Raw genomic sequence first — 18,739 nt, 5'->3', positions numbered from 1 at the left:
TGTATGTCTCTTCTTTTATTTTTTTTTCTTCTGTTGAATTTGCCCATGATGGGTTCCTAATATACCTGAGTATGTAATTGAAGTCTTGCATAATTAACTTTTCCTGCAGCCCCACTTTTACATCTTCATAAAACTGTTCAGTTCCATGATTTGATTATAAACAGTTCACTGTGATAATATGCCATTTACCTACATGCAACATGAGAATTATCACAGCTTTTAAGAAGGGCAGACATTTAATTCTTCATGATAAATTCCTCACCTCCTAGCTGTGCCGGCTGCAAGAAAGGGCATGCCTCTGACATTCTATTCTATTTCTCATTTATTATCATTATTCTTGTCTTTCAAATTTATTAGTTTATTTAAGAACTAATTTTCTAGTTATCAGAGATGGGAACTTAGAAGCAGGTTCTTCTCGCCCTAGAGTAGCAGACATTCCACAAAGCTACAGACTGAAAAAGTAATAAATTACAACCAAACTTTAATGCTGCCTCTAGTACTCCTAGGCCTCCTGAGCTGCAATGTGAAAGAAAGGGAGAATCTGAATTTAAAGAGTGTTAAGGGTTAGTTTAAGCCTTATTATCCCAGATAGGGTTTGGCTTAATGATCTGTAGAAGAACCATGCTGACAGTCTTCTGGACCTCAGAACATGGGGACCTTTTCAACAGTTTGAAGACAGAAGTGGCTTCTCTCAGTGGGTCTCAGGAGATGCAAATTAATGACATAGATCCTATGCATGTCCTGATGTCTCATGATACACTGGAAGGATGATTGTGGTTGTTGGGTCCTCCCTTTTTGGTGGCCAATTTGGTGTGGTCCTGACTCTCTGAATGGTCAATTTCATTCAGGAGAAAGGCTGTTGAAGCACATTGGGGGTAACAAGGTATCCCAGGTTTATTAAGCTCTTCAGGTACAAACAAGTAGCATCCTCTTATTTACACCTATTTAGTTAAAAGCCAATCTGACTCATGAGCGTCAACTATCACATTAGTGCCTACATTCAAAACACTATGTTATAATCATGTTGCACTAGGCAGCTTTATATCTAAGGCTTTTTACTACTTTAAGGGTCAGTCTGGAGACCAAACAAAGAAACTCTTATTATTTCATGACATTTGGTACCATAGGGGGTGTTCCAAAGGATGCCTACCAAGATCTTAGTGATGTCAGTGTTAATTTTCTAACTCTTAGGAGAAAGATGGTTTTTGGCTTACCCTCATGTTTTGGGATGTACCTTAGGGAACATTAATTTTTGTCTTTTGGACAGAAATATTGGTTTCAGGTTTTTTCACACTAAACTGTACCCATTGTTCAAGTAGACACCGAACTATGAATGTTTTTAATCCATTTGTGCCCAAAGTTTCAGGTTGATACATTTGTAGCTGAAGAGACTGGACCTCTGGTCCTATTCTTTCCTATTTCCTCTACTTAGCTGAATTGCTCTAGGGCAGCTGAAACAGATACCCCTGCCTTGGAAGACATCTCTCCATATGAATCCGTGACAGGGAACTGGAGCCATGAGATTAGTTAATACCTCACATCTCCAAGAGGAAGGAGAAGTCAAATTCGCACCTTGATCAGAACAACTTTGAGCAGGTTGTAGAAAGTTGTGTTCACTTAACTGAACTTTCATGGGTAAGTGTAAGATCACTAAAAAGACAAACTGATTGTGAAGAGAGTTGAATCAAATTATCATATAAAACTCTTACTCTTAAAATAGTCATTATCATTACTCTAGTTGTCTTAAAATTTCTTATTCCTAGAATTTTTTTTTTCTCTTTCTCTTCTTTATTTGACTAATTGTTACATAGGCTTAAGGTCCCAATTCAGGTGTCCCTTCTACCTGGGAACCTGCTATATGATCCCCTACATTTGGGTTAGATGGCCCTTGTATGAGCTCCAACAACTCCATGTATTTCATGTAATTGCTTTCATTGTTCCATTAAAATATCAAATTTGAGCTTACTTGTTGTCTCTTCTACTAGTCTATAAGCTCTATGAGGGCAAGAAGCATGTTTTTTTTTTTTTATGTGTTTTTATTTATTTTTAATTTCTAGAGCCTAGCATGGTGTTGGGCATATGGTACCACCATTTAATTATTTGAATTGAAAGATTTACATGTGCAAATGTAAGAAATGGGCAAGATTCCATGTTCTCTTCGAGAATTGTGTACACGAAGGCCTGGAATTAAATGAGAACTAGAGAGACTGAAGATTTTTATGTATCCCTTTATTATTTTTTATTATAAGAAGGCCTTTGTGTCAGTAGGACACAATGGAATGTTGACAGTGCTGAGAAATTATAGAATATTTCTATTATAGACTAATCTCTTGGCAGAAATGGACAAAAATTGCATAATGTGAATAATAGTTTAAACTATGCAGTTGGGCTATGATTAAATATATTAAGATATGCCTAATAAGATGTCAAATAAGACTTTCCTCTTGCTTCAGAATCAGTATTTAGGATCCCATTATGGAAGACAAAATAGCCCACTTTCAAAAGCCAGACAATTAAGAGGCCCTGCTATTCCAGCTATCATACTTTCTTCCCTTTTTTTTTTTTTTAATGCTGAGAGGGGAAGTGGAGTGTTCTAGTTATGTATTATAAGTAAGAAATGACCCCAAAACTTAGCGGCTTAAAACAACCATTTTATTATTTGTCATATTTACTATAGATGGGGAATTTGGAAAGGGGCTGGCTGGGTGATTCTGGCTCAGGGTCTCTTAACCACTTTCAGTCAGATGGATGACTGAAGTTGGAATAATGGAGGATGGAGCAGTGGGGGGCTGGCCAGGCATTTCTCTCTTTATGTATTCTCAGTACCTCTCCATGTGGTCTCTCTATGCAGGCTAGTTTGAGTTTCTGGAAGCCTCAGAGCAGTCAGACTGCTTACTGGTGGCTCAAGGCTCCAAGCCCAAGTATTCCAGCTAGGGCCACTTTTATGACCTAGCCTCAGAAGTCACATTGTGTCATTTCTGCCATACTCTATTGGATGAAACGGTCACAAAAGTTTGTCTGATTTCAATGGAAAGGGACACAGATCCTGCCTCTCTATTTGATGTCAAACTCACATTATTAAAATAACATGTAGTATAGGAGATACTGGAGCCCTGGCGGCACAGTGGTTAAGAGCTTGGCTCCTAACCAAAAAAAAAAAAAAAAATGTGGCAGTTAGAATCCACCAGCTGCTCCTTGGAAACCCTATGGGGCAGTTCTACTCTCTCCTATAGGGTTACTATGAGTCAGAATCAACTGGATGGCAATGGGATTGGTTTTTTTGGTTTACACGAGCTACTAGATTTGTGGCCACCTTTAGAAAATAGAATCTGTTACAGAGGTCATACTGCCAGACATGGGTCTTTGATCTAAGGAGAATGTTGTGCCTTTTCCTTATGGGGAAGAGGAGAGTGAAGGTCCCTTTTAAGGCCAACATGGCAATGTTTACCAGATCATTACATGCGAAGATTACTTGCCTTCTTATTCCCCAATTAGAAATCTGCTTAGATGAAAAAAACTGTTGCCACTGAGTTGGTTCCGACTCATAGCAACCCTGTAGGACAGAGGAGAACTGCACCAAAGGGTTTCCAAAGAAATTACTGTAGGTTCTTGAGGGGGGAAAGCTTGAGGGAGTTTTTTTTTTTTGTAATTTTTAAAAGACAGACTAATCTGACAGTGGCATAATACAGATAGATTTTAGAGGAGAAGGATTAGAAAAGGTCTAGTTAGGATGCTGTTGCAATATTCTAAATAGGAATTCACAATAACTTGATCCAGAATCATAAAGGTAAAAATAGAATTGGGAGGTAAAAAAGAAATCTGAGAAAAATTTTAAAGGGGGGAAAAAAAAAGATTGATGACCAAATGGAAGTGTGATGGCAGAAATGATAATTCAGAAGGTTCCTTGGAACCATTCCCGAAGCCAACTTTTCAGACAGGGATTGGACTGGACTATAAGACAGAAAATGATACTGGTGAGGAGTGGGCTTCTTGGATCAAGTAGACACATGAGACTATGTGTACAGCTCCTGTCTGGAGAGGAGATGTGAAGGCCAAGTGGGACAGAAACTGGCTGAGTGGACAAGGAAACAGGATGGAGAGAACTAAAGAGACTGAAGAGTTTTATGAAGCTTTTGTGCTGCCTCATTAGGGGGAGAGTTAACTAGGAGTGTGTAACAAGGTGTATATAAGGTTTTGTATGAGAGACTGACTTGATTTGTAAACTTTCACTCAAAGCACAATAAAAAAAATAATAAGAAGAAGATTCCTTGGTTTCTAGCTTAGGGAACTAGAAAAATGTTGGTTGGCATCACCAATAGAAATGTGGAAGTTAGGGAAGGAAAATCTATTTGGGATACCAAGACCATTAATTATTTTGGATTATTGAAGCTGTGGAGTCATGATTTGAAGAGGAAATGTCCTCATAAAAATTGGAAATAGAACATCAGATTAGCCTAATAATGGATGCAGAAAGGATTGCAAGTGGGAGGTTCAGGAGGAACAAGTGGTGCTTTTTTGTTTTTTTAAATGACTTCTTCCACCTGAAGATGCTATCTTTAGAAGGCATGTTGCCATCAAGTCGATTCCGACTCATAGTGACCCCATAGGGCAGAGCAGAATTGCCCCATAGGGTATCCAAGACCGTAATCTTTACCAGAAAGATGTCTACCTGGGTTTTATTGACCATGCAAAGACATTCGACTGTGTGGATCATAACATATTACGTATAACATTGCAAAGAATAGGAATTCCAGAAAACTTAACTGTCCTGCATCGAAGGTGGAGAAAATGTTGACGTTGTCAAGGATTTCATTTTACTTAGATCCACAATCAATGCCCATGGAATCAGCAGTCAAGAAATCAAACGACACATTGCATCGGGCAAATCTGTTGCAAAAGACCTCTTTAAAGTGTTAAAAAGCAAAGTTGAAAAACTAGAAATAGAACTACCATACGATCCAGCAATCCCACTCCTTGGAATATATCCTAGAGAAATAAGAGCCTTTACACAAACAGATATATGCACACCCATGTTCATTGCAGCACTGTTTACAATAGCAAAAAGATGGAAGCAACCAGGGTGCCCATCAACATATGAATGGATAAATAAATTATGGTATATTTATACAATGGAATACTATGCATCGATAAAGAACAACGATGAATCCGTGAAACACTTCATAACATGGAGGAATCTGGAAGGCATTATGCTGAGTGAAATTAGTCAGCTGCAAAAGGACAAATATTGTATGAGACCACTATTACAAGAACTTGAAAAATAGTTTAAACAGGGAAGAAAATAGTCTTTGATAGTTTCGAGAATGGCGAGGGAGGGAAGGAGGGAGAAGGGTTTTCACTAGTTAGATAGTAGATAATAACTATTTTAGGTGAAGGAAAGACAACACACAATACAGGAGAGGTCAACACAACTGGACTGAACCAAAAGCAAAAAAGTTTCCTGAATAAACTGAATGCTTCAAAGGCCAGCATAGCAGGGATGGGGGTTTGGGGATCATGGTTTCAGGGAACATCTAAGTCAATTGGCATAATAAAATCTATTAGGAAAACATTCTGCATCCCACTTTGGAGAGTGGCGTCTGGGGTCTTAAACGCTAGCAAGTGGCCATCTAAGATGCATCAATTGGTCTCAATTCACGTGGAGCAAAGGAAAATGAAGAACACCAAAGACACAAGGTAATTATGAGCCCAAAAGACAGAAAGGGCAACATAAACCAGAGACTACATCAGCCTGAGACCAGGGGAACTAGATGGTGCCCAGCTACAACTGCTTTGACAGGGAACACAACAGAGAACCCCTGAGGGAGCAGCAGAGCAGTGGGATGCAGACCTCAAATTCTCCTAAAAAGACCAGACTTAATGGTCTGACTGAGACTGGAAGGACCCTGGAGGTCATGGTCCCCAGACCTTCTGTTAGCCCAAGACAGGAACCATTCCCAAAGCCAACTCTTCAGACAGGGATTGGACTGGACTATGGGATAGAAAATGACACTGGTGAAGAGTGAGCTTCTTGGATCAAGTAGACACATGAGACTATGTGGGCAGCTCCTGTCTGGAGGGGAGATGAGGGGCCAGAGGGGGTCAGAATCTAGCTGAATGGACATGAAAATAGACAGTGGAGGGAAGGAGCGTGCTCTCTCATTAGGGGGAGAGGAACTAGGAGTATATAGCAAGGAGTATATAAATTTTTGTATGAGAGACTGACTTGATTTGTAAATTTTCACTTAAAGCACAATAAAAGTTAAAAAAAAAGAATAGAGGAAAAAAAAGCAAAGATGTCACTTTGAAGACTAAGCTGTGTCTGGACCAAGCCATGGTGTTCTCAATTGCCTTATTTGCATGTGAACACTGGACAATGAATAAGGAAGACCGAAGAACAACTGATGCCTTTGCCTTTGAAACATGGTGTTGGTGAAAACCAAAACCAAACCCTTTGGTGGAGTCCATTCAGACTACAGCCACTGTATAGGACAGAGCAGAAATGCCCCATGGAGTTTCCAAGGAGCACCTGGTAGATTCGAACTGCTGACCTTTGGTTAAGCAGTGTTGGTGAAGAACACTGAATATTCCATGAACTGCCAGAGGAACAAACAAAATCTGGTTTAAAAGAAGTACAGCCAGAATGCTCCTTAGAAGCAAGGATGGTGAGACTTTGTCTTACGTATTTTGGACATGTTATCAGGAGGGACCAGTCCCTGGAGAAGGATATCATGCTTGGGAAGGCAGAAGGTCAGAGAAGAAGAGGAAGGCCCTCAACAAGATGAATTGACATGGTGGCTGCAACAATGGGCTCAAACATGGCAACAGTTGTGAGGATAGCATAGGACAAGGCAGTGTTTTGTCCTGTTGTACATGGGTCTCTATGAGTCAGAATTGACTTCATGGCATCTAATAACAACAATCTTTGTGGAAGCAGGCTGCCACATCTTTCTCCCGAGAGAACCATCAACCTTTCAGTTAGCAGCCAAGGGCTTAACCACTGCACCATCAGGGCTCCTTTGTCTTTAGAAGAGAAAGGAGTAAATAGGAATAGAGCAGTTGGCTATCCAGACGGTGTCAAAGAAAAAAGTGTGATTTGATTTCTGTACCATGGTTTAAGATCCTGGAACTGATGATGTGTTTTTGGCAAGGAACAAGTAGTATGTTTGAGGACAACAAATGGGTTTGGCTGGAGAACCAAGGCCATGCACAAGACAGACTTTTTTTTTTTTCCTTCAATGGAGAGGGGAAGAATCGTTATCAAGGAGAAAGGAAAAGTTCTAAGAGATAGAGAAAGAGAAAGAACAGCATGGACAAACAGGTCTAAAAGAAAGAGTAACATTGTAGGAGATACCCAGTATTTCATAATTACAGGTAAAAAAGTCAAATTCATGACTAGTGTTTATTGAGAGTTTATGCCAGCATTGTGCCAAGTTCTTTGTATGCATTATCTCATTTAATCTTTACAACAACTTTACTTTCTTTCCCACTCAACAAAATGTAGTGGAGATCTTTCCATGTCAATAAAGATCTAAGTTGTTGTTTTTAATGGATGCATAGCATATTATTCCATTGTATGCATTGCAGTAAACTGCAAGGAACTCTCCCGGGCCTACATTTTCCCAGTTTTTATATATTCTCTTTTTCTTAAAGTAACAGATGAAGATTTTATTATACTTTTTAATTTCTGAACAATGTCACAGGATTCAGAAATAAAAATGTAAAAAAGTATACAGTAAACAGGTTTTCTCCCATTCCTTTTCCCTGTGCCACCCCAACCACTATTAGTTTCTGCTGTATTTTTCCATAATTTCTTTATGTTATATAAGCAAATATAAATATATATTCTATGTTTTTCCTTTTTTTTTTTAACACAGAAGGTAAAAATCATCTTGTGATCATCTCTTTAGAGTAAAATCTTAGAAGTGGTACTGCTGAATTAAAGGGGAGTTTCAGTTAAAATCTTAGGAGCCCTAGTGGTGCAGTGGTTAAGCAGGCAGTTTCTAATTGAAAGGTTAGTGGTTCAAAACCACCAGGCACTCCATGGGACGTAGGTGAGGCAGTCAGCTTCCGTAAAGATTACAGCCTTGGAAACCCCATTCTATTCTGTCATATAAGATCGCTATGAGTGGGAATTCACTCTACAGTCGGTTTTGTTTGGTTTGGTGTTCAGTTAAAATCTTAAGGTTGCTGTTTGCTGTCAAGTGGATTCCCACTCATAGTGATGCTTACATATTGCCAACTGCCCATCCGAAAGGTTGTAAAATTTATATTCCCACAACAATGCATTAATGTTACTAAATTTATTTTATTTTACTTATTTTCTAATTTCAGTACATAGCTTTGTCAGTTTGTCGTACTGTAGTGGTTTGTATTTTGCTGTGACACTAGAGGCTGTGCTACTGGTATTCAAATACCAGCTGGGTCACCTATGGTAGACAGGTTTCAGCTGAACTTCTAGACTAAGACAGACTAGGAAGAAGGACCTGGTGGTCTACTTCTGACAAAAAAAAAAAAAAAAGCCCAGTGAAAAGCTTATGAATAGCAGCAGAACGTTGTCTGATATACTGCCAGAAGTGGGCCTCTCAGGTTAGAAGGCACTCACAATACACTGGAGAAGAACTGCCTCCTCAAAGTAGAGTTGATGAGTACAGTGAAGTCATCAGGACCTTCATTTGCTGATGTGGCATGACTCAAAATGAGCAGAAACAGTTGCAAACATCCATTAATAACAGGAATGTGGAATGTATGAAATATGAACCTAGGAAAATTGGAAATCATCAAAAATGAAATGGAATGCATGAACATTGATATCCTAGGCACTAGTGAACTGAAATGGATTGGTATTGGCCATTTTGAATTGGACAATCATATGGTCTACTATGCTGGGAATGACAAACTAAAGAGGAATGACGTTGCATTCATTGTTACAAAGAACATTTCGAGATCTATCCTGAAGTACAACTCTGTCAGTGATGGAATAATATTCACGCATCTACAAGGACGACCACTTAATACAACTGTTATTCATATTTATGCACGAACCACTAAGGCCAAAGATGAAGAAACTGAAGATTTTTACCAAGTTCTGCAGTCTGAAATTGATCAAACGTGCAATCAAGATGCATTAATAATTACTGGTGATTGGAATGTGAAAGATGGAAACAAAGTAGGATCAGTACTTGAAAAATATAAAAAAGCTATGTTGGAGATTGCATGATAGAATTTTGCAAATACCATTTTTCAACAACGTAACCATTGATTATACATGTGGACCTCACCAGATGAAATACATAGGAATCAAATCAACTACATCCTTGGAAAGAGATGATGGAAAAACTCAGTATCTTCAGTCAGAACAAGGCCAAGGGGCAGACTGTAAAACAGACCATCAATTGCTCATATGCAAGTTCAAGTTGAAACTGAACAAAATTAGAACAAGTCCATGACAGCCAAAGTACGACCTTGAGTATATCCCACCTGAATTTAGAGAACATCTCAGAAATAGATTTGATGCATTGAACACTAATGGCCGAAGACCAGACAAGTTGTGGAATGACATCATACATGAAGAAAGCAAGAGGGTATTAAAAAGATAGAAAAGAAAGAAAAGACCAAGACGAATGTCAGAAGAGACTCTGAAAATTGCTTTGTAGTAAAGTGAAAGGAATAAATGATGAAGTAAAAGAGCTGAACAGAAGATTTCAAAGAGTGACTTGAGAGAACAAAGTAAAGTATTATAATGACATGAACTAGAGTTAGAGAACCAAAAGGGAAGCACATGCTTGGCATTTCTCAAATTGTAAGAACTGAAGAGAAAACTCAAGCCTCAAGTTGCAATATTGAAGGATTCTACGGGGAAAATATTAAACAACACAGGAAGCATCAAAAGAAGATAGAAGGAATACACGGAGTCGACTTTCAACCATTTCAGGAGGTAGCATATGATCAAGAACTGATGGTACTGAAGGAAGAAGCCCAAGCTGCACTGAAGAGATTGGTAAGAAACAAGGCTCCAGGAAGTGATGTATTCCACCAATTGAGATGTTTCAGCAAATGGATACAGCACTGGAAGTGCTCGCTTGTCTATGCCAAATTCATATTTATGTCTATTTCAAAGAAAGATGACCATACAGAATGCGGAAATTATCAAACAATATCATTAATATCACACACAAGTAAAATTTTGCTGAAGATCATTCAAAAGCAGTTGCAGCAGTGCATTGACAAGGAACTGCTAGAAATTCAAGCCGGATTCAGAAGAGGATGCAGAACAAAGGCTATCACTACTGATGTCAGATGGATCTTGGCCAAAAGCAGAGAATACCAGAAAGATGTTTACCTGTGTTTTACTGACTACGCAAAGGCATTTGACTGTGTGAATCATAACAAATTATAGATGACATTGCGAAGAATGGGAATTCCAGAACAATTAATTACACTCATGAGGAACCTGTACATAGACCAAGAGGCAGTCATTCCAACAGAACAAGGGGATACTGTGTGGTTTAAAGTCAGGAAAGGTGTTTGTCAGGGTTGTATTCTTTCACCATACTTACTCAATCTGTGTGCTGAGCAAATAATTTGAAAAGTTGGACTATACGAAGAAGAACTCGGCACCAGGATTGGAGGATGAATCATTAACAACCTGCGTCATGCAGATGATACAACCTTGTTTACTGAAACTGAAGAGGACTTGAGTCGGAATCGACTCAACTGCAACCGGTTTGGTTCTTGGTTTGAAGCACTTATTGATGAAGATCAAAGACCACAGCCTTCAGTATGGATTACACCTCAACATAAAGAAAACAAAAATCCTCACAACTGGACCAACAGGCAACATCATGATAAGTGGAGAAAAGACTGACGCTGCCAAGGATTTCATTTTACTTGGATCCACAATCAATACTCATGGAAGCAGGAGCCAAGAAATCAAACCACGCATTGCATTGGGTGAATCTCTGCAAAGGACCTCTTTAAAAAAACACTTTAAAGATGTCACTTTGAGGACTAAGGTGTGCCTGACCTGAGCTACGGTGTTTTCAATCGTCTCATATCCACGAGAAAGCTGGACAATGACTAAATAAGACAGAGGAATAACTGATGCCATTGAATTATGATGTTGGTGAAGAATATTGAAAATATCATGGGCTGCCAGAAGAATGAACAAATCTGTCTTGGAAGAAGTACAGCCAGAATGCTCCTCAGAAGCAAGGATAGCAAGATTTTGTCTCACATACTTTGGACATGTTATCGGAAAGGACCAACCTCTGGAGAAGGACATCAAGCTTGGTAAAGTGGAGGGTCAACAAAAAAGAGGAAGTCCCTGAATAAGAAGGATTAACACAGTGGCTGCAATAATAGGCTCATGCATAACAACGATTATGAGGATGGTGCAGAAAACGGCCAGTGTTTCATTCTGTTGTACATTGGGTCGCTATGGGTCGGAACGGACTCAACAGTACCTAATAACAACAACCTGGAAATTTTGGGAGGCTAGGTTAAATGAAAAAACAAACAAACTGTAATTTTTAATATAAGGTTAATTCTGGTATTGTATAGAACTGATTATACAAAAAACTTTGCACTTATCCATTTAATTTATAACTTAGACGAATGTACATAATGAGAAGGAAAGGTATGGTCCAAGTTATTTACTTTTTTGTGTTTTTCTTGTTGATGGGTGGGGAGATAGGTAGAAGTGAAAATATGGAAAAATATCGGTTCATGAACTAAAGATGGTAAATAGAACTAAATGGGGCAAAGAATGAGAAATAGGGGCAGACTTAACCTGGGAGTGAAAAAAGTTGGATAACACCATTGGGCTGCATACATCTCATAAAGCATATTGCCCGATCATCTTTTCCTATTACTTTTTCAAAGACTCCTGTGAATCTGCTGATTGCAGAATCCCTGGTGGTATACTGGTTAAAGTAATCGACTGCTAACCAAAAGGTTGGTGGTTTGAAATCACTAGCAGCTATTTGGGAGAAAGATGTGGCAGTCTGCTTCCATAGAGATTTACAGCCTTGGAAACTCTATGGGTCACTATGAGTCAGAATCAACTTGATGTCAGTGGGTTTTTTGTTTTTTGGTTACAATCTCTATTTTTCATCATTGAATTGGGACATATAATAGAGATTACATTTTTCCCATTGAATTAATATGTGTACTTGTCTTTTTTAAAAATAGATTATCGGAAGAAATGGATACTTCTCCCTCCAAAAGCTATCCTGTTAAAAAACGGGTGAAAATACATCCCAACACAGTGATGGTGAAATATAGTTCCCATTATCCTCAACCTGGGGATGATGGATATGAAGAAATCAATGAAGATTATGGAAATTTTATGGAAGAAAATCCAAAGAAAGGCCTGCTGAGTGAAGTGAAAAGAAAAGGAAGAACTTTCTTTGGAACCATGGACACCCGACCCCCACCAACAGAAGACACAGAGACCAATGAGATTGGACAATTCCAGAGCTTTGCAGAAAAAAATATTTTTCAGTTTAGAAAAATGTGGATAGTGCTATTTGGATCTGCTCTGGCTCATGGATGTGTAGCTCTTATCACTAGGCTTGTTTCTGATCGTTCTAAAGTTCCATCTCTAGAACTGATTTTTATCCGTTCTGTCTTGCAGGTGTTATCTGTGTTAGTTGTGTGTTATTACCAGGAGGCTCCTTTTGGACCCAGTGGATACAGATTACGACTCTTCTTTTATGGTGTATGTAACGTCATCTCTATCACCTGTGCTTATACATCTTTTTCAATAGTTCCTCCCAGCAATGGGACCACTATGTGGAGAGCCACAACCACAGTCTTCAGCGCCATTTTGGCTTTTTTACTTGTAGATGAGAAAATGGCTTATGTTGATATGGCTACAGTTGTTTGCAGCATCTTAGGTGTTTGTCTTGTCATGATTCCCAACATTGTTGATGAAGATAATTCTTTGTTAAATGCCTGGAAAGAAGCTTTTGGGTACACTATGACTGTGATGGCTGGACTGACCACTGCTCTTTCCATGATAGTATACAGATCCATCAGGGAGAAGATCAGCATGTGGACTGCCCTGTTTACCTTTGGCTGGACTGGGACAGTCTGGGGTGTATCTACCATGTTCATTCTTCAAGAACCCATTATCCCATTAGATGGAGAAACCTGGAGTTATCTCATTGCTTTATGCATCTGTTCTACTGCAGCATTCTTAGGAGTTTATTATGCCTTAGACAAATTCCATCCAGCTTTGGTCAGCACAGTACAGCATCTAGAGATTGTGGTGGCTATGGTCTTGCAACTTCTAGTGTTACATATATTCCCTAGTGTCTATGATGTCTTTGGAGGAATAATCATTATGATTAGTGTTTTTGTCCTTGCTGGCTATAAGCTTTACTGGAGAAATTTAAGAAGGCAGGATTATCAGGAAATACTAGACTCTCCTATTAAATGAATACTTGATTATCATTATCTTATTAATGTTTATTATATGTATACTGCCCTTTAATGTTCACCTATGTCTTTTGTATAATTGACAGTGCTATATAATATATAGTATCTGCAGATGAAGAAAAATTTATTCTAGTCGAGTATATTCAAATACAGATAATAAATACGTGAAATGTCATGGACCTGGTATCTTTACTCTTAATAACAAAAAGGTAATTACGGTAAAAGGGGAGTGTTAACCTCCATCACTAAAGAACACAAGATTTGAAGATTGGTGGTTCTAAAGTTCAAAAAGTAGAAAAATTTTCATGCCTAGTGTTCTACAAATGTTCAGCAAAAATTCTTCAATATTAGAAAATCTTCATTTGTGAAATGTACACTATAAGGTGGAATCCTGAATACCAAACCTTGGGTTGGGGTAAGGGAGCTTGAATCAAGGCATGAAAAGAGGGAACAAAGGCAAGAAGCTGGTTTTTCAGTGACAGTGGTATCCTAGATTAGAACAGGGAATTGGTCTTTCCCTTGCTATAGCCACATTAGGTAATCCATAGGAAATAGAGGTAGGGTGATAATGACTGGATTCTTCCCAGCCCTACTTAGTCCAGGCCATTTTATACCTGATGGTTGGAGCAGGGTCTGCTTATTCTCAGATGTACAGATCTCTTCTAAAACTGTCCTCGTTTATGATTTTTTATATGTGTGGAAAAAAAATTTTTTTTTTTTATATGTGTGAGCCCCCACGTGTCTGTCAGTTTGTCGTACTGTGAGGGCTTGTGTGTTGCTGTGATGCTGGAAGCTCGAGAAGACAAAGTAAAGTATTATAACGATATGTGCAAAGAGCTGGAGATGGCAAACCAAAAGGGAAGAACACGCTCAGCGTTTCTCAAGCTGAAAGAACTGAAGAAAAAATTCAAGCCTCGAGCTGCAATAGTGAAGGATTCCATAGGGAAAATATTAAACGACACAGGACGCATCAAAACAAGATGGAAGGAATATACAGAGTCATTATACCAAAAAGAATTAGTCGATATTCAACCATTTCAAGAAATGGCATATGATCAGGAACCGATGGTACTGAAGGAAGAAGTCCAAGCTGCTCTGAAGGCACTGGTGAAAAACAAGGCTGCAGGAATTGATGGAATATCAATTGAGATGTTTCAACAAATAGATGCAGCACTGGAGGTGCTCACTCGTCTATGCCAAGAAATATAGAAGACAGCTTCCTGGCCAACTGACTGGAAGAGAGCCATATTTATGCCTATTCCCAAGAAAGGTGATCCAACTGAATGTGGAAATTATAGAACAATGTCATTAATATCACAGGCAAGCAAAATTTTGCTGAAGATCATTCAAAAACGGCTGTAGCAGTATATCGACAGGGAACTGTCGTGGAACCACGGATATCATTGCTGATGTCAGATGGATCCTGGCTGAAAGCAGAGAATACCAGAAGGATGTTTACCTGTGTTTTACTGACTATGAAAAGGCATTCGACTGAGTGGATCATAACAAACTATGGATAACACCGCGAAGAATGGGAATTCCAGAACATTTAATTTTGCTCATGAGGAATCTTTAGATAGATCAAGAGGCAGTTGTTCGGATAGAACAAGGGGATACTGATTGGTTTAAAGTCAGGAAAGGTGTGCGTCAGGGTTGTATTCTTTCACCATACCTATTTAATCTGTATACTGAACAAATAATCTGAGAAGCTCGACTATACGAAGAACAGGGCATCAGCATTGGAGGAAGACTCATTAACAACCTGTGTTATGCAGATGACACAACCTTGCTTGTTGAAAGTGAAGAGGACTTGAAGCACTTACTAATGAAGATCAAAGACCACAGTCTTCAGTATGGATTACACCCGAACATAAAGAAAACAAAAATCCTCAAAACTGGACCAATGAGCAACATCATGATAAGGGGAGAAAAGATTGAAGTTGTCAAGGATTTCATTTTACTTGGATCCACAATCAACAGCCATGGAAGCAGCAGTCAGGAAATCAAAAGACGCATTGCATTGGGCAAATCTGCTGCAAAGGACCTCTTCAAAGTGTTGAAGAGCAAAGATGTCACTCTGAAGACTAAGGTGCGCCCGACCCAAGCCATGGTATTTTCAATCACATCATATGCATGTGAAAGCTGGACAATGAATAAGGAAGACCGAAGAAGAGTTGATGCCTTTGAATTGTGGTGTTGGCGAAGAATATTGAATATATCATGGACTGCCAAAAGAATGAACAAATCTGTCTTGGAAGAAGTGCGGCCAGAATGCTCCTCAGAGGCAAGGATAGCGAGACTGCGTCTTACATACTTTGGACATGTTGTCAGGAGGGCTCAGTCCCTGGAGAAGGACATCATGCTTGGCAGAGTACAGGGTCAGTGGAAAAGAGGAAGACCCTCAACAAGGTGGATTGACACAGTGGCTGCAACAATGAGCTCAAGCATAACAACGATTGTAAGGATGGCGCAGGACCGGGCAGTGTTTCATTCTGTTGTGCACAGGGTCGCTATGAGTTGGAACCGACTCGACGGCACCTAACAACAACAACATACGTGTGAGCTATAATAAAGGTACTCCTTACCACTGAAAAAGATACTAGTAGTAATCAGAGTACACCAGAAAATTGATATGACATGGTATCCTGAGATTCTTAAAAAAAAAAAAATCCTATCAATAAAGTGGCACTAGCTAAATTTGGGCCATTCTTACTAATTTAGCACAAATGTTGATATGATACTGGTTATTAAGGTATTGTCTTTCAGCTCCCAGTTCATCCTTCTATGCTTCCCTCTGTGACTTTATTATGGCTTAGACTTTGCAAAGACTTTTCCTATGCCAACTGGTGTCTCACTAGGTTCCACTAATAAAGGGCATTAGAGATAACTGGAAGGCAGGAGAAAGGGAGAAGGGAATTCCTTTTTTCTGCTTGCTTGCAGTTCCTGTCACTGTTAACCCAGCAATAAGCCCTCTGTTCCAGCAGCAGCAATTGGCTCCAGCCTTGAGCTTCTTTTGGCATCTCTTCTCCACCAAACTAACCTTACCCATATGCCTTTCATACGTAATAGGTCTAGGTGGACAGCATCCCTTCCACAGGGGTCTGAGTGCCAGCTCAGTAGGGTCATTACTCTGAGCTTCTGAGACCTGATCATCCAACCTCTTCCCCTTTTTCACTAGCTGTAGGGGTGGTAGCTGCTCTGTACGTTTACCCCCTCTGAGCTTCCTCAGTGTCCCCTTTTTGATTTTTTAGTCCATCAACACCCAATACTAAATCCTCTCTGTTGTAACATGCTGTGATTTCTGTTTTCCTGACTGCTGTGCTATGGTTGCTATGAGTTGTAATCAACTTGATGGCAACAGGTTTGGTTTTGGTTTATGCTTTGGGACAATGTCAACATTCAAAATTTTTCAGGGATGCAGGGCAGAGAGAAGGAGCATGCTGTCTCATTACAGAGAGAGCAACTAGGAGTATGTTATTTTACAATGCATACGTAGCAAGGCGTATATAAATTTTTGTATGAAAGACTGACTTGATTTGTAAACTCTTACTGAAAGCACAATAAAAATTTTTTTTTTTCAGGGATTACAGGACACTGGCTTTCAATAGAAATTATCCAAATTGTATCAGAGAAAGAAAAAAAAAGTTAAAAAACAAAAACAGAGCCTGAATAAACCTGTACTAAATATTAAGAGGTCCAGCATAAGCGTAACTGTAGTCCTAGAAAAAGAAAGAGAGAGAATGAGGCAGAAAAATTTTTTGAAGAACTACTGGCCAGTACTTTTCAAATTTGATTAAAAAAAAAAAAAAAAAAGCAACCACAGATCCAGGGAACTCAGTGAGCCCCAAGCAGGATAGGTACAAAGAAAACCATACCTAGAAATATCATAGTTTAACTTCTGATAAACAGAGATAAAGAAAAAAATCCTCAGAGCAGCCAGAGAAAAAGATTTGAGATATTGAGAAACAATGATAAAAATTACAGCTACTTCACATCGGAAATAATGGAAGCCAGAAAACAACAGAATGACAAAGTACTTGCTTTATATGCTGGAAGAAAACCTTTTGTTTCTCGTTGCCTACAGGATAAAGTCTTTAATTTGTCACCCATGGTTTTCCAGGACCTGGCTATTGCTTGCATGCCTAGTCACTCTGCTCCAGCAATAATCTACTACTGTTTAGTGGCTTTTTTTTCCCCCCATGCAGGCCTCTCTACCTGGAAAGCCCTTCTCTTTTTTCCCTAGATTAATTGATGGACTAGCCTAACCACACAACTTCCATCTCCCTCTGGTTTAACATCCCTGTCTGTATCTATTGTCTTTATTATATTAATGATAAATACCAGTTTGAATCTTATTTTCCAAAATTGGATTGAGCTCCTTGAAGATAGGGGCAGATCTTTAGATCTCTAAAACCTATTGTAGTGCTTACCAAAGTGGACCCTCGATAAATCTTTGTTGAATGAATTCCCATAAAAGTCTAATAATACTCAATCCAGAAATTAGGTTTAGTTACCAGGGTCCACTGACTAATTTGGATACTTTATAGTTGACCCTATGATTAATTAGTTACCTCTTGATTAGAGTTAGGGCTTTTTTGTTCTAAACATTCCTGCCTGACAGTGATATTAAACCAGATTATTCTCTATAGTCACTTCTAAGTATAAATTATAAATACTTTCCTGGGAAAGGCCTTGAGACGTAGAGGCTCATTTTTCCATTTCTTGTCTTCCCAAATCCTTTTGGGAATTAATGAAGTGAGTTGCCTGCATGTTTTTATTCCCAGAAACAGGTTAGCTACCCAAATCCCAAACTTCACCTCCAGTGTGTAGGTCATTTGTCTTGACCTAAATTTTGTTGTTGCCTGATTCTGGCTAGTCCCTGGTCCACTCAGTACTGATCAGCAAGGATGATTTTTACTTTTGGTTTTGAGTTCCACTGTAAAAGAGGAAGAAGCCCCCATGTACATATTTATGTTTAGAAACTGAAGAGACAGAATGTGTGAAAGAAAGTCTCTGGGGCAATTCCCACCCTATGAGAATTTGGACTCCATTCCTTTTAAGTATGCCATACTGGAATTTCACACATAATTTTTCTATCTACCCTTCCATCCTATGCTTTCTTCTTTTATTGATGTTTCCTTATTTTTCCTTTTTGATTCCTCTTTTCCATATATATCTTGAGTTTTTTTTTTTTTTTGAGAGTTCCTGGGAAGAATGAGTAATGAGGGAGATTAAAGAAGGAACATTAAAAGAAAAAAAACATGTTCACAGGGAACTGAAACCCTTTTGTGAAAAAGCA

General features: G+C 38.9%; 1 protein-coding gene across 1 annotated transcript in view; it reads left to right on the top strand.

The window, feature by feature from the left end:
* Nucleotides 1-13,596, top strand: part of SLC35G2 (solute carrier family 35 member G2) — a 51,069-nt gene extending 37,473 nt beyond the window's left edge. The window contains exon 2 of the mRNA XM_023538816.2: nucleotides 12,190-13,596. Within this exon, the coding sequence (XP_023394584.1) occupies nucleotides 12,203-13,441 (1,239 nt within the window). The 5' untranslated portion in view covers nucleotides 12,190-12,202 and the 3' untranslated portion in view covers nucleotides 13,442-13,596. The remainder of the gene's footprint in view (nucleotides 1-12,189) is intronic.
* Nucleotides 13,597-18,739: the final 5,143 nt, after the last annotated feature.

The sequence above is a fragment of the Loxodonta africana genome, chromosome 26, assembly GCF_030014295.1.
Source record: "Loxodonta africana isolate mLoxAfr1 chromosome 26, mLoxAfr1.hap2, whole genome shotgun sequence".
NCBI classification, from domain to species: domain Eukaryota; kingdom Metazoa; phylum Chordata; class Mammalia; order Proboscidea; family Elephantidae; genus Loxodonta; species Loxodonta africana.
Note: the sequence above shows the minus strand (reverse complement) of the source record. Positions and strands in the feature narration are given on the sequence as shown.